At 36.7% G+C, this 19,837-nt stretch overlaps 1 protein-coding gene across 1 annotated transcript in view; it reads right to left on the bottom strand.

Moving 5' to 3' along the window:
* LOC117329932 (sodium-dependent proline transporter-like) overlaps positions 1 to 19,837 on the bottom strand; it is a 75,011-nt gene that overhangs the window by 33,853 nt on the left and 21,321 nt on the right. Inside the window, exons 12-20 of the mRNA XM_033888164.1 lie at positions 16,443 to 16,830; positions 14,935 to 15,079; positions 14,535 to 14,673; positions 13,829 to 13,963; positions 13,527 to 13,630; positions 12,978 to 13,102; positions 12,674 to 12,786; positions 12,184 to 12,315; positions 10,888 to 10,987 (exon numbers count right to left, since the gene is read on the bottom strand). Coding sequence (XP_033744055.1) covers positions 10,888 to 10,987; positions 12,184 to 12,315; positions 12,674 to 12,786; positions 12,978 to 13,102; positions 13,527 to 13,630; positions 13,829 to 13,963; positions 14,535 to 14,673; positions 14,935 to 15,079; positions 16,443 to 16,830 — 1,381 coding nt within the window. The remainder of the gene's footprint in view (positions 1 to 10,887; positions 10,988 to 12,183; positions 12,316 to 12,673; positions 12,787 to 12,977; positions 13,103 to 13,526; positions 13,631 to 13,828; positions 13,964 to 14,534; positions 14,674 to 14,934; positions 15,080 to 16,442; positions 16,831 to 19,837) is intronic.

Below are 19,837 nucleotides of genomic sequence, written 5' to 3'. Positions count from 1 at the left end.
CATATAATACTCAAGTCTAGTGACAGTATCATATAATACTCAAGTCTAGTGACAGTATCATTTAATACTCCAGTCTAGTGACCGTATCATATAATACTCCAGTCTAGTGACCGTATCATATAATACTCCAGTCTAGTGACCGTATCATATAATACTCAAGTCTAGTGACAGTATCATTTAATACTCAAGTCTAGTGACCATATCATATAATACTCAAGTCTAGTGACCATATCATTTAATACTCAAGTCTAGTGACCGTATCATATAATACTCAAGTCTAGTGACCATATCATATAATACTCAAGTCTAGTGACCATATCATATAATACTCCAGTCTAGTGACAGTATCATATAATACTCCAGTCTAGTGACCGTATCATATAATACTCAAGTCTAGTGACCATATCATATAATACTCAAGTCTAGTGACCATATCATATAATACTCAAGTCTAGTGACAGTATCATATAATACTCCAGTCTAGTGACCGTATCATATAATACTCAAGTCTAGTGACCATATCATTTAATACTCAAGTCTAGAGACCGTATCATATAATACTCAAGTCTAGTGACAGTATCATATAATACTCAAGTCTAGTGACCATATCATTTAATACTCAAGTCTAGTGACCGTATCATTTAATACTCAAGTCTAGTGACAGTATCATTTAATACTCAAGTCTAGTGACCGTATCATTTAATACTCAAGTCTAGTGACCGTATCATTTAATACTCAAGTCTAGTGACCATATTATATAATACTCAAGTCTAGTGACTGTATCATATAATACTCAAGTCTAGTGACCATATCATATAATACTCAAGTCTAGTGATCATATCATATAATACTCAAGTCTAGTGACAGTATCATATAATACTCAAGTCTAGTGACAGTATCATATAATACTCCTGTCCAGTGACCATATCATATAATACTCCAGTCTAGTGACAGTATCATATAATACTCAAGTCTAGTGAGCGTATCATATAATACTCAAGTCTAGTGACAGTATCATATAATACTCAAGTCTAGTGACCGTATCATATAATACTCAAGTCTAGTGACAGTATCATATAATACTCAAGTCTAGTGACCATATCATATAATACTCAAGTCTAGTGACAGTATCATATAATACTCAAGTCTAGAGACCGTATCATACAATACACAAGTCTAGAGACAGTATCATATAATACTCGAGTCTAGTGACCGTATCATATAATACTCAAGTCTAGTGACCGTATCATATAATACTCCAGTCTAGTGACCGTATCATATAATACTCCAGTCTAGTGACTGTATCATATAATACTCCAGTCTAGTGACCGTATCATATAATACTCCAGTCTAGTGACAGTATCATATAATACCCGAGTCTAGAGACCGTATCATATAATACTCCTGTCTAGTGACCGTATCATATAATACTCAAGTCTAGCGCCCGTATCATATAATACTCAAGTCTAGATACCGTATCATATAATACTCCAGTCTAGTGACGGTATCATATAATACTCCAGTCTAGTGACCGTATCATATAATACTCCAGTCTAGTGACTGTATCATATAATACTCCAGTCTAGTGACCGTATCATATAATACTCAAGTCTAGAGACCGTATCATATAATACTCCAGTCTAGTGACTGTATCATATAATACTCAAGTCTAGTGACCATATCATATAATACTCAAGTCTAGAGACCGTATCATATATTACTCAAGTCTAGTGACCATATCATATAATACTCGAGTATATAGACCGTATCATATAATACCCGAGTATAGAGACCGTATTATATAATACTCAAGTCTAGTGACCATATCATATAATACTCGAGTATATAGACCGTATCATATAATACCCGAGTATAGAGACCGTATCATATAATACTCAAGTCTAGAGACCGTATCATATAATACTCAAGTCTAGAGACCGTATCATATAATACTCAAGTCTAGTGACCGTATCATATAATACTCCAGTCTAGTGACCATATCATATAATACTCCAGTCTAGATACCGTAACATATAATACTCAAGTCTAGTGACAGTATCATATAATACCCGAGTATAGTGACCATATCATATAATACTTAAGTCTAGAGACCGCATCATATAATACTCAAGTCTAGTGACCGTAGCATATAATACTCAAGTCTAGAGACCGTATCATATAATACACAAGTCTAGTGACCGTATCATATAATACTCAAGTCTAGTGACTGTATCATATAATACTCCAGTCTAGTGACCGTATCATATAATACTCCAGTCTAGTGACCGTGTCATATAATACTCCAGTCTAGTGACCGTATCATATAATACTCCAGTCTAGTGACTGTATCATATAATACTCAAGTCTAGTGACCATATCATATAATACTCAAGTCTAGTGACCATATCATATAATACTCAAGTCTAGAGACCGTATCATATAATACTCCAGTCTAGTGACTGTATCATATAATACTCAAGTCTAGTGACCATATCATATAATACTCAAGTCTAGAGACCGTATCATATATTACTCAAGTCTAGTGACCATATCATATAATACTCGAGTATATAGACCGTATCATATAATACCCGAGTATAGAGACCGTATCATATAATGCTCAAGTCTAGAGACCGCATCATATAATACTCAAGTCTAGAGACCGTATCATATAATACTCAAGTCTAGTGACCGTATCATATAATACTCTAGTCTAGTGACCATATCATATAATACTCCAGTCTAGATACCGTAACATATAATACTCAAGTCTAGTGACAGTATCATATAATACCCGAGTATAGTGACCATATCATATAATACTTAAGTCTAGAGACCGTATCATATAATACTCAAGTCTAGTGACCGTATCATATAATACTCAAGTCTAGAGACCGTATCATATAATACACAAGTCTAGTGACCGTATCATATAATACTCAAGTCTAGTGACCGTATCATATAATACTCCAGTCTAGTGACTGTATCATATAATACTCAAGTCTAGTGACCATATCATATAATACTCAAGTCTAGTGACCATATCATATAATACTCAAGTCTAGTGACCATATCATATAATACTCAACTCTAGTGACAGCATCATATAATACTCAAGTCTAGTGACAGTATCATATAATACTCCTGTCTAGTGACCATATCATATAATACTCCAGTCTAGTGACCGTATCATATAATACTCAAGTCTAGTGACAGTATCATATAATACTCAAGTCTAGTGACCGTATCATATAATACTCAAGTCTAGTGACAGTATCATATAATACTCCAGTCTAGTGACCATATCATATAATACTCAAGTCTAGTGACAGTATCATATAATACTCAAGTCTAGAGATCGTATCATACAATACACAAGTCTAGAGACAGTATCATATAATACTCGAGTCTAGTGACCGTATCATATAATACTCAAGTCTAGTGACCGTATCATATAATACTCAAGTCTAGAGACCGTATCATATAATACTCCAGTCTAGTGACCGTATCATATAATACTCCAGTCTAGTGACCGTATCATATAATACTCCTGTCTAGTGACCGTATCATATAATACTCAAGTCTAGTGACCATATCATATAATACTCAAGTCTAGTGACAGTATCATATAATACTCAAGTCTAGTGACAGTATCATATAATACTCCTGTCTAGTGACCATATCATATAATACTCCAGTCTAGTGACCGTATCATATAATACTCAAGTCTAGTGACAGTATCATATAATACTCAAGTCTAGTGACCGTATCATATAATACTCAAGTCTAGTGACAGTATCATATAATACTCCAGTCTAGTGACCATATCATATAATACTCAAGTCTAGTGACAGTATCATATAATACTCAAGTCTAGAGACCGTATCATACAATACACAAGTCTAGAGACAGTATCATATAATACTCGAGTCTAGTGACCGTATCATATAATACTCAAGTCTAGTGACCGTATCATATAATACTCAAGTCTAGAGACCGCATCATATAATACTCAAGTCTAGTGACCGTATCATATAATACTCAAGTCTAGAGACCGTATCATATAATACACAAGTCTAGTGACCGTATCATATAATACTCAAGTCTAGTGACTGTATCATATAATACTCCAGTCTAGTGACCGTATCATATAATACTCCAGTCTAGTGACCGTGTCATATAATACTCCAGTCTAGTGACCGTATCATATAATACTCCAGTCTAGTGACTGTATCATATAATACTCAAGTCTAGTGACCATATCATATAATACTCAAGTCTAGTGACCATATCATATAATACTCAAGTCTAGAGACCGTATCATATAATACTCCAGTCTAGTGACTGTATCATATAATACTCAAGTCTAGTGACCATATCATATAATACTCAAGTCTAGAGACCGTATCATATATTACTCAAGTCTAGTGACCATATCATATAATACTCGAGTATATAGACCGTATCATATAATACCCGAGTATAGAGACCGTATTATATAATACTCAAGTCTAGTGACCATATCATATAATACTCGAGTATATAGACCGTATCATATAATACCCGAGTATAGAGACCGTATCATATAATGCTCAAGTCTAGAGACCGTATCATATAATACTCAAGTCTAGAGACCGTATCATATAATACTCAAGTCTAGTGACCGTATCATATAATACTCCAGTCTAGTGACCATATCATATAATACTCCAGTCTAGATACCGTAACATATAATACTCAAGTCTAGTGACAGTATCATATAATACCCGAGTATAGTGACCATATCATATAATACTTAAGTCTAGAGACCGTATCATATAATACTCAAGTCTAGTGACCGTATCATATAATACTCAAGTCTAGAGACCGTATCATATAATACACAAGTCTAGTGACCGTATCATATAATACTCAAGTCTAGTGACCGTATCATATAATACTCAAGTCTAGTGACTGTATCATATAATATTCAAGTCTAGTGACCATATCATATAATACTCAAGTCTAGTGACCATATCATATAATACTCAAGTCTAGTGACCATATCATATAATACTCAAGTCTAGTGACAGCATCATATAATACTCAAGTCTAGTGACAGTATCATATAATACTCCTGTCTAGTGACCATATCATATAATACTCCAGTCTAGTGACCGTATCATATAATACTCAAGTCTAGTGACAGTATCATATAATACTCAAGTCTAGTGACCGTATCATATAATACTCAAGTCTAGTGACAGTATCATATAATACTCCAGTCTAGTGACCATATCATATAATACTCAAGTCTAGTGACAGTATCATATAATACTCAAGTCTAGAGATCGTATCATACAATACACAAGTCTAGAGACAGTATCATATAATACTCGAGTCTAGTGACCGTATCATATAATACTCAAGTCTAGTGACCGTATCATATAATACTCAAGTCTAGAGACCGTATCATATACTACTCCAGTCTAGTGACCGTATCATATAATACTCCAGTCTAGTGACCGTATCATATAATACTCCTGTCTAGTGACCGTATCATATAATACTCAAGTCTAGTGACCATATCATATAATACTCAAGTCTAGTGACAGTATCATATAATACTCAAGTCTAGTGACAGTATCATATAATACTCCTGTCTAGTGACCATATCATATAATACTCCAGTCTAGTGACCGTATCATATAATACTCAAGTCTAGTGACAGTATCATATAATACTCAAGTCTAGTGACCGTATCATATAATACTCAAGTCTAGTGACAGTATCATATAATACTCCAGTCTAGTGACCATATCATATAATACTCAAGTCTAGTGACAGTATCATATAATACTCAAGTCTAGAGACCGTATCATACAATACACAAGTCTAGAGACAGTATCATATAATACTCGAGTCTAGTGACCGTATCATATAATACTCAAGTCTAGTGACCGTATCATATAATACTCAAGTCTAGAGACCGTATCATATAATACTCCAGTCTAGTGACCGTATCATATAATACTCCAGTCTAGTGACCGTATCATATAATACTCCTGTCTAGTGACCGTATCATATAATACTCAAGTCTAGCGCCCGTATCATATAATACTCAAGTCTAGATACCGTATCATATAATACTCCAGTCTAGTGACCGTATCATATAATACTCAAGTCTAGTGACCATATCATATAATACTCAAGTCTAGTGACCATATCATATAATACTCAAGTCTAGAGACCGTATCATATAATACTCCAGTCTAGTGACCGTATCATATAATACTCCAGTCTAGTGACCGTATCATATAATACTCCAGTCTAGTGACTGTATCATATAATACTCAAGTCTAGTGACCATATCATATAATACTCAAGTCTAGTGACCATATCATATAATACTCAAGTCTAGAGACCGTATCATATAATACTCCAGTCTAGTGACTGTATCATATAATACTCAAGTCTAGTGACCATATCATATAATACTCAAGTCTAGAGACCGTATCATATATTACTCAAGTCTAGTGACCATATCATATAATACTCGAGTATATAGACCGTATCATATAATACCCGAGTATAGAGACCGTATTATATAATACTCAAGTCTAGTGACCATATCATATAATACTCGAGTATATAGACCGTATCATATAATACCCGAGTATAGAGACCGTATCATATAATGCTCAAGTCTAGAGACCGTATCATATAATACTCAAGTCTAGAGACCGTATCATATAATACTCAAGTCTAGTGACCGTATCATATAATACTCCAGTCTAGTGACCATATCATATAATACTCCAGTCTAGAGACCGTAACATATAATACTCAAGTCTAGTGACAGTATCATATAATACCCGAGTATAGTGACCATATCATATAATACTTAAGTCTAGAGACCGTATCATATAATACTCAAGTCTAGTGACCGTATCATATAATACTCAAGTCTAGAGACCGTATCATACAATACACAAGTCTAGTGACCGTATCATATAATACTCAAGTCTAGTGACCGTATCATATAATACTCAAGTCTAGTGACTGTATCATATAATACTCAAGTCTAGTGACCATATCATATAATACTCAAGTCTAGTGACCATATCATATAATACTCAAGTCTAGTGACCATATCATATAATACTCAAGTCTAGTGACAGCATCATATAATACTCAAGTCTAGTGACAGTATCATATAATACTCCTGTCTAGTGACCATATCATATAATACTCCAGTCTAGTGACCGTATCATATAATACTCAAGTCTAGTGACAGTATCATATAATACTCAAGTCTAGTGACCGTATCATATAATACTCAAGTCTAGTGACAGTATCATATAATACTCCAGTCTAGTGACCATATCATATAATACTCAAGTCTAGTGACAGTATCATATAATACTCAAGTCTAGAGATCGTATCATACAATACACAAGTCTAGAGACAGTATCATATAATACTCGAGTCTAGTGACCGTATCATATAATACTCAAGTCTAGTGACCGTATCATATAATACTCAAGTCTAGAGACCGTATCATATAATACTCCAGTCTAGTGACCGTATCATATAATACTCCAGTCTAGTGACCGTATCATATAATACTCCTGTCTAGTGACCGTATCATATAATACTCAAGTCTAGTGACCATATCATATAATACTCAAGTCTAGTGACAGTATCATATAATACTCAAGTCTAGTGACAGTATCATATTATACTCCTGTCTAGTGACCGTATCATATAATACTCAAGTCTAGTGACAGTATCATATAATACTCAAGTCTAGTGACCGTATCATATAATACTCAAGTCTAGTGACAGTATCATATAATACTCCAGTCTAGTGACCATATCATATAATACTCAAGTCTAGTGACAGTATCATATAATACTCAAGTCTAGAGACCGTATCATACAATACACAAGTCTAGAGACAGTATCATATAATACTCGAGTCTAGTGACCGTATCATATAATACTCAAGTCTAGTGACCGTATCATATAATACTCAAGTCTAGCGCCGGTATCATATAATACTCAAGTCTAGATACCGTATCATATAATACTCCAGTCTAGTGACCGTATCATATAATACTCAAGTCTAGTGACCATATCATATAATACTCAAGTCTAGTGACCATATCATATAATACTCAAGTCTAGAGACCGTATCATATAATACTCCAGTCTAGTGACCGTATCATATAATACTCCAGTCTAGTGACCGTATCATATAATACTCCAGTCTAGTGACTGTATCATATAATACTCAAGTCTAGTGACCATATCATATAATACTCAAGTCTAGAGACCGTATCATATAATACTCAAGTCTAGAGACCGTATCATATAATACTCAAGTCTAGTGACCGTATCATATAATACTCCAGTCTAGTGACCATATCATATAATACTCCAGTCTAGTGACCGTATCATATAATACTCAAGTCTAGAGACCGTATCATATAATACTCCAGTCTAGTGACCATATCATTTAATACTCAAGTCTAGTGACCATATCATTTAATACTCAAGTCTAGTGACCGTATCATATAATACTCCAGTCTAGTGACCGTATCATATAATACTCAAGTCTAGTGACCGTATCATATAATACTCCAGTCTAGTGACCGTATCATATAATACTCCAGTCTAGTGACCGTATCATATAATACTCCAGTCTAGTGACCGTATCATATAATACTCCAGTCTAGTGACCGTATCATATAATACTCCAGTCTAGTGACCGTATCATATAATACTCCAGTCTAGTGACCATATCATTTAATACTCCAGTCTAGTGACCGTATCATATAATACTCCAGTCTAGTGACCGTATCATATAATACTCCAGTCTAGTGACCGTATCATATAATACTCCAGTCTAGTGACCAAATCATTTAATACTCCAGTCTAGTGACCGTATCATATAATACTCCAGTCTAGTGACCGTATCATATAATACTCAAGTCTAGTGACAGTATCATTTAATACTCCAGTCTAGTGACCGTATCATATAATACTCCAGTCTAGTGACCGTATCATATAATACTCCAGTCTAGTGACCGTATCATATAATACTCAAGTCTAGTGAAAGTATCATTTAATACTCCAGTCTAGTGACCGTATCATATAATACTCCAGTCTAGTGACCGTATCATATAATACTCCAGTCTAGTGACCGTATCATATAATACTCAAGTCTAGATACCATATCATATAATACTCCAGTCTAGTGACCGTATCATATAATACTCCAGTCTAGTGACCGTATCATATAATACTCCAGTCTAGTGACCGTATCATATAATACTCAAGTCTAGATACCATATCATATAATACTCCAGTCTAGTGACCATATCATATAATACTCCAGTCTAGTGACCATATCATATAATACTCCAGTCTAGTGACCGTATCATATAATACTCAAGTGAAGTGACCGTATCATATAATACTCCAGTCTAGTGACCGTATCATATAATACTCAAGTCTAGTGACTGTATCATATAATACTCCAGTCTAGTGACCATATCATATAATACTCCAGTCTAGTGACCGTATCATTTAATACTCAAGTCTAGATACCATATCATATAATACTCCAGTCTAGTGACCATATCATATAATACTCCAGTCTAGTGACCGTATCATATAATACTCAAGTGAAGTGACCGTATCATATAATACTCCAGTCTAGTGACCGTATCATATAATACTCCAGTCTAGTGACCGTATCATATAATACTCCAGTCTAGTGACCGTATCATATAATACTCAAGTCTAGTGACCGTATCATATAATACTCAAGTCTAGTGACCGTATCATATAATACTCCAGTCTAGTGACCGTATCATATAATACTCAAGTCTAGATACCATATCATATAATACTCCAGTCTAGTGACCGTATCATATAATACTCAAGTCTAGTGACCGTATCATATAATACTCCAGTCTAGTGACCGTATCATATAATACTCCAGTCTAGTGACCGTATCATATAATACTCAAGTCTAGATACCATATCATATAATACTCCAGTCTAGTGACCGTATCATATAATACTCCAGTCTAGTGACCGTATCATATAATACTCCAGTCTAGTGACAGTATCATTTAATACTCAAGTGAAGTGACCGTATCATATCGTTGGTATAAGATAGTTTAAAAACAGAACTCGTTAAAGTTGATGTCTCAGTCGTTGAGTTTAACGATTTACGAAGTCACATAAAGAAGAGTCCCGATATTGTTAAACCATGTGTAGCGGATTAATTCGCCTTATTTGAGATATGTTATGTTTCCACTCTACTGTTGACTAATTATATTTTGGAGAATTATTCCATTGAAAGTATTTCTATTTTGATATAACTAATGCTATACTATCTTCTACTTAGTAACCGATATTGCTTTTTTAGCAATATATCTTTACTTTAGTATTAAAATATGGAACATAGCATCTTCCTGCCAGGTCTAACCGCAATATCTTCAGAAGAAGACTTTTTTGGCTCATCCTGTTGTCTCATTCATTTGACAATACTGTTTTTTATATACAGTATGTATTGTTAAAAAAATATTTTGCAATCAAATTAATTCGTCTTGTTGAACTTCGTGATTCCATAGGAGCAGCTTACATATATCTGTAACACCTGACACAGGAATCATCAGGCTGTAGTTATACCACAGATTGGACAATGTGACGGGGTTAGTTTCTCTATAGTGTTCTAGTATCGGTCAACTATCTACCACACAATTATACCACAGATTGGACAATGTGACGGGGTTAGTTTCTCTATAGTGTTCTAGTATTGTTCAACTATATATCACACAGTTATGGTGATCAGTGGTATACCCTTGTCACGTGAGGATAACAATAACTTACCGTAGGACCACATGAGGGCAGCCAGCTCACAGAAGGCAATAAACAGTATCCCGTATGATCCAGAGTAATCATTCATCAGGGTTAACACCCAAATTCCACCCTAAAACAATTACCACACAAAGTATTGATAACCAGCTCATCAGTCTTAACACACAAATACTACCCTACACACAATTATCATACAAAGTATTGATAACAAGCTCATCAGTCGTAACACACAAATACTACCCTACACACAATTACCATACAAAGTTATAATAACCAGCTCATCAGTCGTAACACACAAATACTAACCTACACACAATTATCATACAAAGTTATAATAACCAGCTCATCAGTCGTAACACACAAATACTACCCTACACACAATTATCATACAAAGTTATAATAACCAGCTCATCAGTCGTAACCAACAAATACTTCCCTACACACAATTATCATACAAAGTTATAATAACCAGCTCATCACAATTACCATACAAAGCTCATCAGTTGTATCATACAAATACCATTTAAAACATTTAGAAAATACTATTTAACAATATGCTGTGTGAAATGAACTGCCTTAACAGTGTGTCTTAAAAGTGTCAAGTGTGCGACGTTAGTCAGACCTAATAACATAATACATACAGACCATACAGGGACTTACCTGTGTGACGTCAGTCCTAACAACGTAATACACACTGACCATACAGGGACTTACCGGTGTGACGTCAGTCCTAACAGTGTAATACATACAAACCATACCGGGTCTTACCTGTGTGACGTCAGTCCTAACAATGTAATACAGACTGACCATACAGGGACTTACCTGTGTGACGTCAGTCCTAACAACGTAATACACACTGACCATACAGGGACTTACCTGTGTGACGTCAGACCTAACAGTGTAATACACACTGACCATACAGGGACTTACCTGTGTGACGTCAGTCCTAACAACGTAATACACACTGACCATACAGGGACTTACCTGTGCGACGTCAGACCTAACAACATAATACATACAGATCATACTGGGACTTACCTGTGTGACGTCAGTCCTAACAATGTAATACACACAAACCCTACCGTAACCTACCTGTGTGACGTCAGTCCTAACAATGTAATACATACAAACCATACAGGGACTTACCTGTGTGACGTCAGACCTAACAATGTAATACACACAAACCCTACCGTAACCTATCTGTGTGACGTCAGTCCTAACAATGTAATACACACAAACCCTACCGTAACCTACCTGTGTGACGTCAGTCATAACAATGTAATACACATAAATCATACCGTAACCTACCTGTGTGACGTTAGTCAGTCCTAAAAGAAACAGCGTCATACACACAAACAACACCCAGTATGTTTTGTATTTTCGTAGAACACCAGGGAATTCGTCCGAGAGAGCGCTGATTACACCTTCCACCATACCAAACTGTTAATGTACAATCATTAGTAAAACGTGAACCCCATTGTCAGTACCAATATCAAAATATGTACTATGCTTCGTGATGAAGTGGGTTCTTATATTAGCTTTACCATAATTCATTACGATATTATTATGGCGTGCTTTAAATTTTAAATGTGACAATATATACCATCTTCAGTTTATTACAGGACGTATGCAGTAAGATTCAGATACAATTATAAATTATTAAATCACATTGATTTAAGATAATATTAACAAATGACAACTTGGTTATAAAAGACAAGCGTCATTTTAGTACTGGTTAGCTGAAGAACAGACAGCAAATGAATGACTTATAAAACGAACACTAGTATAAAGAATGTACCTGGCTAGACATTCCAAGTAGCAGCAACATGAAGAAAAATAAAAACGCCCATATCGGGGGGAAGGGCATCCTAGCTATACCCTCTGGGTAAGCGATGAACACAAGGCCTGGACCTGAAGTAGAACTCTAATGTAATAAACAATAGTAATCGGACTGATTTTAATATCTTTAGGTACTCAACACCGAATTACTTTCTCTCTTTGGAAACTATACTTCTTTTAAAGATCACTTTTTACTTACTTTACTTTTTATTTACTAATTACAAATGTATATAACAAATAACAGATGTCAGATGAGTACCGACCCGTCGTAGCGACGTCCTTGACCTCCTTTCCTGTCAGGTGAGCCATGAAGCCTAACACGGAGAATATCACAAATCCCGCGAATATGCTGGTCCCACAGTTAATGATGGCTACTAAAATGGCATCCCTACAAATTCAATGGTAAATAAATATCATTTGGGGATAGTTTTTATTTTACAGAAATGTTTAATTGATATGATAAAAGTATTGAAAGAAATTAAGATTTTCTCTAGCGTGACAGGATCATTGTGTTTTACTTGTTAAAAAGCTTTATTCCTCGTCCCGGAGAAACTGTTTACATTATATTCAGTGATTTACTACTTACATTTCGACAAAAAACTAAATCTTACATACTGTATTACTGAGGTAGCGGTACCAATACTTTTAAGACATCGAAACGTCCAATGCCCAGATTCCTACCGAGATCTAATTCCATGTATAAAACATTCCTATCATCAACCTAAACTTAACATCTTTTACCGAACATACCTAAAACAACACATTGTGTCCCTGAGCTTTATTTACTCGGAGAAAACTATGATCACACTTACCTATAACAATTATTTTTGAATTTGTTATAACTGGACATAGTTATAAGGCTTCCAAACGCAGGCCCTAAAGAGTAGAATATCTGACTGGCAGCGTCGATCCACGGCTGTAACAGTGGATTGGTTACTTACACAGCTATACTATAACAACCACGCACCTGTTTATACAGGATCTGTTTTAGCGGAGATTAAAACATTATTAAAGTCGAATCAACTTCGTTAATCAAATGAAGTTAAGTATTGTATATTGATATCAGGTATACAGTTTTAATTTAGACATTTGTATACAAACTGGGAGGTCGTACCCTGGGATCGGCCAGCTGTTCCCATTTAGGAATGATGTAAAACTCTATTCCTTTCTTGTATCCTTCGAGTGTGACGCCTCTGATCAACAAGGTCACCAATACCAAATATGGGAATGTAGCTGTGAAATATATCACCTGAAAAACAATACAGAGAAATATCAATAACTGCACAGACATGACAACTATCATCGAACAGTAAAGTCGGCATCATCCGGCTATCGGAGGCTAATACCTGACCTCTAAGCATCGCATCTTGAGTGAACACGTTGTACGGTATCTGGCACAGTAACCAAGTGATGGCTATCCTGTAGGGAGGGCGTTATAAACAAGAAATACCGAATCAAAGGTAAAAACAAGAGACACGAGTACACAAAGACGTAAAGAAAGCTAAAAAATATAAAACAAAGACAAAATAGAAGCAAATAAAGGAATTACATTGAAAATACGAATAACAATATGTTCGGGAAGGGTAAGCGTCCTTACATTTCAGCCACGGACCAATACTGATACAAACCTCTGAGCGTGCTCCAACTAAGACTGGCGGACTATCGGTTAAATACTTGTGTGAAGGTATATAAGGGAACTGAATGTGCAAGTATACTGACGTAAAGTGGTTAGGATCTGCTAACACATTACCAGCGGACACTGGCACGGAACAGGAACTGTGCAAGCCGTTGGCGTATGAATACAATGTAACCACACCAACCTTTCCGGAAGATTTGACGCCTTTCATCAAAGAGAAGAAAATGAATATCCAAGCTATAAGCAGAGTAACGGTCAATTTCGGGCTGATTTCGCCAACACCTCCAATGTCGTGAACTTCATTCAGTCTCAATACAAAGTTACTGTAAAAAGAGGGCGGAACACATTAGAGTTTTCTTCGATGGCGTCGTTCAGCTATGAGGTCCGCATCACCCAAGGTTCCCAGCTGCCGTGAGGTCCTGTAAAGAAGTTCACGTATACATACGGCTTTTGCCAGCTAGGTGTATGATATATCAGTGTCGTTTACTGTAAAGAATCTTGGTAGCGCACCAAACATTTCTATGTGCTTTGCTTCACTATCGCAAAGTCCTGAATAATGAGGGATTTACTAGATGACAACTTACGTAAAATACTCTTCGCTCGATGTTTTGTACAAGCTCTCGTAGCTACAGTCGGTGAGATTCTTTTTGGCGAAGTTGTAGGTTAGGTTTTCGTACGGCAGTCCATATTTCGGAATTGTCTCTTGTATGCAGGTCACGTTCATTCGTTCTTTAAAAAGAATAGGGAGAAATGTATACACAACAAATCCCTGTTAATTATCAGTAAATTAGTTAATATAAACAAATAGCATTGATATCACCGCCACTCATTCTTAAAGAGGTAACTCTGACTCTAAAGCATTAGGGATATTTTGTATAAAATATACTGTTCCTTTAGTCCTGACTAGATAAACAGAATATGATAAATACACAGCCGGGTCTTACTGGATTATAAAGATAACTTGGTCTTTTGGTCTCGACAGTAAAAACGGGATACTGAATACCATACTGGAATATTGGTGACTGGATTGTAAATATAACTGGATATTTGTGTCCCGACGGTAAGAGTGCTGGTGACTGGATTGGTGACTGGATTGTAAATATAACTGGATTGGTGACTGGATTGGTGACTGGATTGTAAATATAACTGGATATTTGTGTCCCGATAGTAAGAGTGCTGGTGACTGGATTGTAAATATAACTGGATATTTGTGTCCCGACAGTAAGAGTGCTGGTGACTGGATTGGTGACTGGATTGTAAATATAACTAGATTGGTGACTGGATTGTAAATATAACTGGATTGGTGACTGGATTGGTGACTGGATTGGTGACTGGATTGTAAATATAACTGGATATTTGTGTCCCGATAGTAAGAGTGCTGGTGACTGGATTGTAAATATAACTGGATATTTGTGTCCCGACAGTAAGAGTGCTGGTGACTGGATTGGTGACTGGATTGTAAATATAACTAGATTGGTGACTGGAATGTAAATATAACTGGATTGGTGACTGGATTGGTGACTGGATTGGTGACTGGATTGTAAATATAACTGGATATTTGTGTCCCGATAGTAAGAGTGCTGGTGACTGGATTGTAAATATAACTGGATATTTGTGTCCCGACAGTAAGAGTGCTGGTGGCTGGATTGTGAGACAACAGGATAGTAACTAGATAGTGGAAGAACGTTACATTCCTGGCATCATTTTGCTCATTATCATCCAAAACAGCTATATTTACAATAACTTGCTTACATCAACTGTTCTAAAATAATCGTTATCTTAGGCAGTCTCCGTCAAACAATGCATGGAAATCGACACATCTGAGGGATGGTGAAATTAATTATGGAAAATTGAATATGTAGGTATTAGCTGGATATCAATATAAAACTCAAGCTAGTTCGCACGGGGTTTAGATAAAAGATGTCAGGATTGATGTGAAAAAATAAAATAAAGAAAAGTTGAATAAAACTTACAATTTTATTTAGTCGATAAATGAACATTAAGTAAGTATGATTACTCGTTGCTTAGAAGGAGTTGCATCTAGCAAGTGTACATATTAACCAGGGGACGTAACTCCTGGTGACAGACTTACCTAACTGGATACTGAGTTTCTCGGTGTCGTTCATGCCGTCCTCGATCAATGTCAGGTTATTGATACAGTAGTCCGAGTTCCAGGGGTTCCCACACGACGCCCAGGGTACGTCACTGTCGAAACTGACCAGTGACACTAATAGGTAATACAGGGCGTACGCTATCACCACGTTATAGTAGATAGCCACCATGGTGGACACACAGACAGACGCATACCCGATACCTGTATAATAGAACAATAATGTTAAAACAATGACCACCATGGTGGACACACAGACAGACATATAACCAATATATGAATAATGACCACCATGGTGGACACACAGACAGACATATAACCAATATATAAACAATGACCACCATGGTGGACACACAGACGGACATATACCCTATACTTGTGGAATAACACAAAATTGTATAAATATGTACAGGACTTATCACTTCAACCAAAGCTTTCAAGATTCTATCCCGTAAAAGACTGTTAATATCGAGTAATGAAAGTCTGACAGAAATAGGAACTAAACCAGTACTGAGTCACATAAAAGGACAAGAGGCCCAGGGGCCTTAACGGTCATCTGACTCTAAATTAAAACCCTTATATTATTGTAGTATGTATTCTCTGTAGCAAGTATATAGTGGCACTGTTGGCCATGGTGGCCGTCTTGGATTTCTGACCGACCCAATAAATAACAACACTTGGTAAGGACCATCTCAGGATCATTTCTGGTAAGTTAGAGCTGAATCCCACCGGTGGAATTTGAGAAGAAGTTTGAAATAGGTGTTGTTCAGGAAAACCATGATTGTGCAATCATGTTACAAAATGGCCGCCACTGCTGCCATGTCAAAGTTTTTACGAGGTCGAAAAAATAACAACACTATGTTGGCTCGCCTTCCTTGACATCCTCACCCATTTCCAGCTCAATGGCACCAATGGAACTGGAGAAGAAGTTTAAAATGTGTTTTTCAAGATGGCGGCCATGGTGGCTGTCTTGGATTTCAGACCAATCCAAAAAATTACAACACTTGGTCAGGATCCTCTCAGGAACATTTCAGGCAACTTTCAGCTCAATAGCACTGGTGGAACTCGAGAAGACGTTTAAAATGTGTTTTTCAAGATGGCGGATATGGCGGCCATCTTGGATATCAGACCAATCCAAAAAATAACAACACTTGGTCGGGATCATATCAGGATCATTTCAGGCAAGTTTCAGCCCAACAGCACTGGTGGAACTTGAGAAGAAGTTTAAAATGTGTTTTTCAAGATGGCGGCTATGACGGCCATCTTGGATTTCGGACCGACCCGAAAATTAACAACACTTGGTCAGGATCATATCAGGATCATTTCAGGCAAGTGTCAGCTCAAAAGCACTTGTGGAACTTGAGAAGAAGTTTAAAATGTGTTTTTCAAGATGGCGGCTATGGCCGCCATCTTGGATTTCGGACCGACCCGAAAAATAACAACACTTGGTCAGGATCATATCAGGATCATTTCAGGCAAGTTTGAGCTCAATAGCACTGGTGGAACTTGAGAAGAAGTTTAAAATTTGTTTTTCAAGATGGCGGCCACGGCGGCCATCTTGGATTTCGGACCGACCAGAAAAATAACAACACATGATCGGGATCATATCAGGATCATTTCAGGCAAGTTTCAGCTCAACAGCACTTTCAGCTCAATAGCACTGGTGGAACTCGAGAAGACGTTTAAAATGTGTTTTTCAAGATGGCGGATATGGCGGCCATCTTGGATATCAGACCAATCCAAAAAATAACAACACTTGGTCGGGATCATATCAGGATCATTTCAGGCAAGTTTCAGCCCAACAGCACTGGTGGAACTTGAGAAGAAGTTTAAAATGTGTTTTTCAAGATGGCGGCTATGACGGCCATCTTGGATTTCGGACCGACCCGAAAATTAACAACACTTGGTCGGGATCATATCAGGATCATTTCAGGCAAGTGTCAGCTCAAAAGCACTTGTGGAACTTGAGAAGAAGTTTAAAATGTGTTTTTCAAGATGGCGGCTATGGCCGCCATCTTGGATTTCGGACCGACCCGAAAAATAACAACACTTGGTCAGGATCATATCAGGATCATTTCAGGCAAGTTTCAGCTCAATAGCACTGGTGGAACTCGAGAAGAAGTTTTAATGTGTTTTTCAAGATGGCGGCCATGGGGGCCATCTTGGATTTCGGACCGACCCGAAAAATACCAACACTTGGTCGGGATCATATCAGGATTATTTCAGGCAAGTTTCAGCTCAATAGCACTGGTGGAACTCGAGAAGAAGTTTAAAATGTGTGTTTCAAGATGGCGGCTATGGCGGCCATTTTGGATTTCGGACCGACCCGAAAAATAACAACACTTGGTCAGGATCATATCAGGATCATTTCAGGCAAGTTTCAGCTTTATAACACTGGTGGAACTTGAGAAGAAGTTTAAAATGTGTTTTTCAAGATGGCTGCCACGGCGGCCATCTTGGATTTCGGACCGACCCGAAAAATAACAACACTTGGTCAGGATCATATCAGGATCATTTCAGGCAAGTTTCAGCTCAACAGCACTGTTGACACTTGAGAAGAAGTTTAAAATGTGTTTTCAAAATGGCGGCTTGGTCAGGACCATCTCGGGATCATTTCTGGCAAGTTTCAGCTTAATCCCACTGATGGAACATGAGAAGAAGATTGAAATGTGAAAAGTTTACGGACGGCGGACGGCGGAAGGCACACGGCGCACGGCGGACGACGACGGACGAAGCACGATGGCTATAGGTCCCTTCGGGTCAGATGACCTAAAATACGTAACGTTTTAATTCCTACACCTTAATTACGATTAAATAAGAGTATCTAATTATATCTGTCGCGGGTAAATATAAGTTTTTTTTTATATTTTAAATCGAGTGAAAACAACAATTTTTAGGGCACATTTTTCGGAAGGAAAATAGCTTCCATGACAGAACTAAATTTTTTCGGAAATATCAAAGCAAATTATTTATCTCCCTTCAGTCAGAATTCTTTTACGTTTAACCAATCTTCAACTTTCTGACAAATAGTGCGCCATATCTTTAATCACTGCCATTGTCAAGAAACAAGAATGTGAAGAGTCTAGATAACTACGACAACGTTATCATAAATTTGAATCGCAAGACCTTCGGTATTCTTTAATCAACAAAGCAAGATTTCGTGGAAGGTAATCTACCGACTCAATGAATTATAGCTGTAAATGGGTAGGTGTGGTATGTAGGGGTAGGTGTGGTATGGCATGGTGTTAATAGAGTGGTATGTAGGGGTAGGTGTGGTATAACATGGTGTTAATACAGACTTATGTAGGGGTAGGTGTGGTATGTAGGGGTAGGTGTGGTATGTAGGGGTAGGTGTGGTATGTTAGGTGTGGTAAAGT

The sequence above is a fragment of the Pecten maximus genome, chromosome 6, assembly GCF_902652985.1.
Source record: "Pecten maximus chromosome 6, xPecMax1.1, whole genome shotgun sequence".
Classification (NCBI taxonomy): Eukaryota; Metazoa; Mollusca; class Bivalvia; order Pectinida; family Pectinidae; genus Pecten; species Pecten maximus.
Note: the sequence above shows the minus strand (reverse complement) of the source record. Positions and strands in the feature narration are given on the sequence as shown.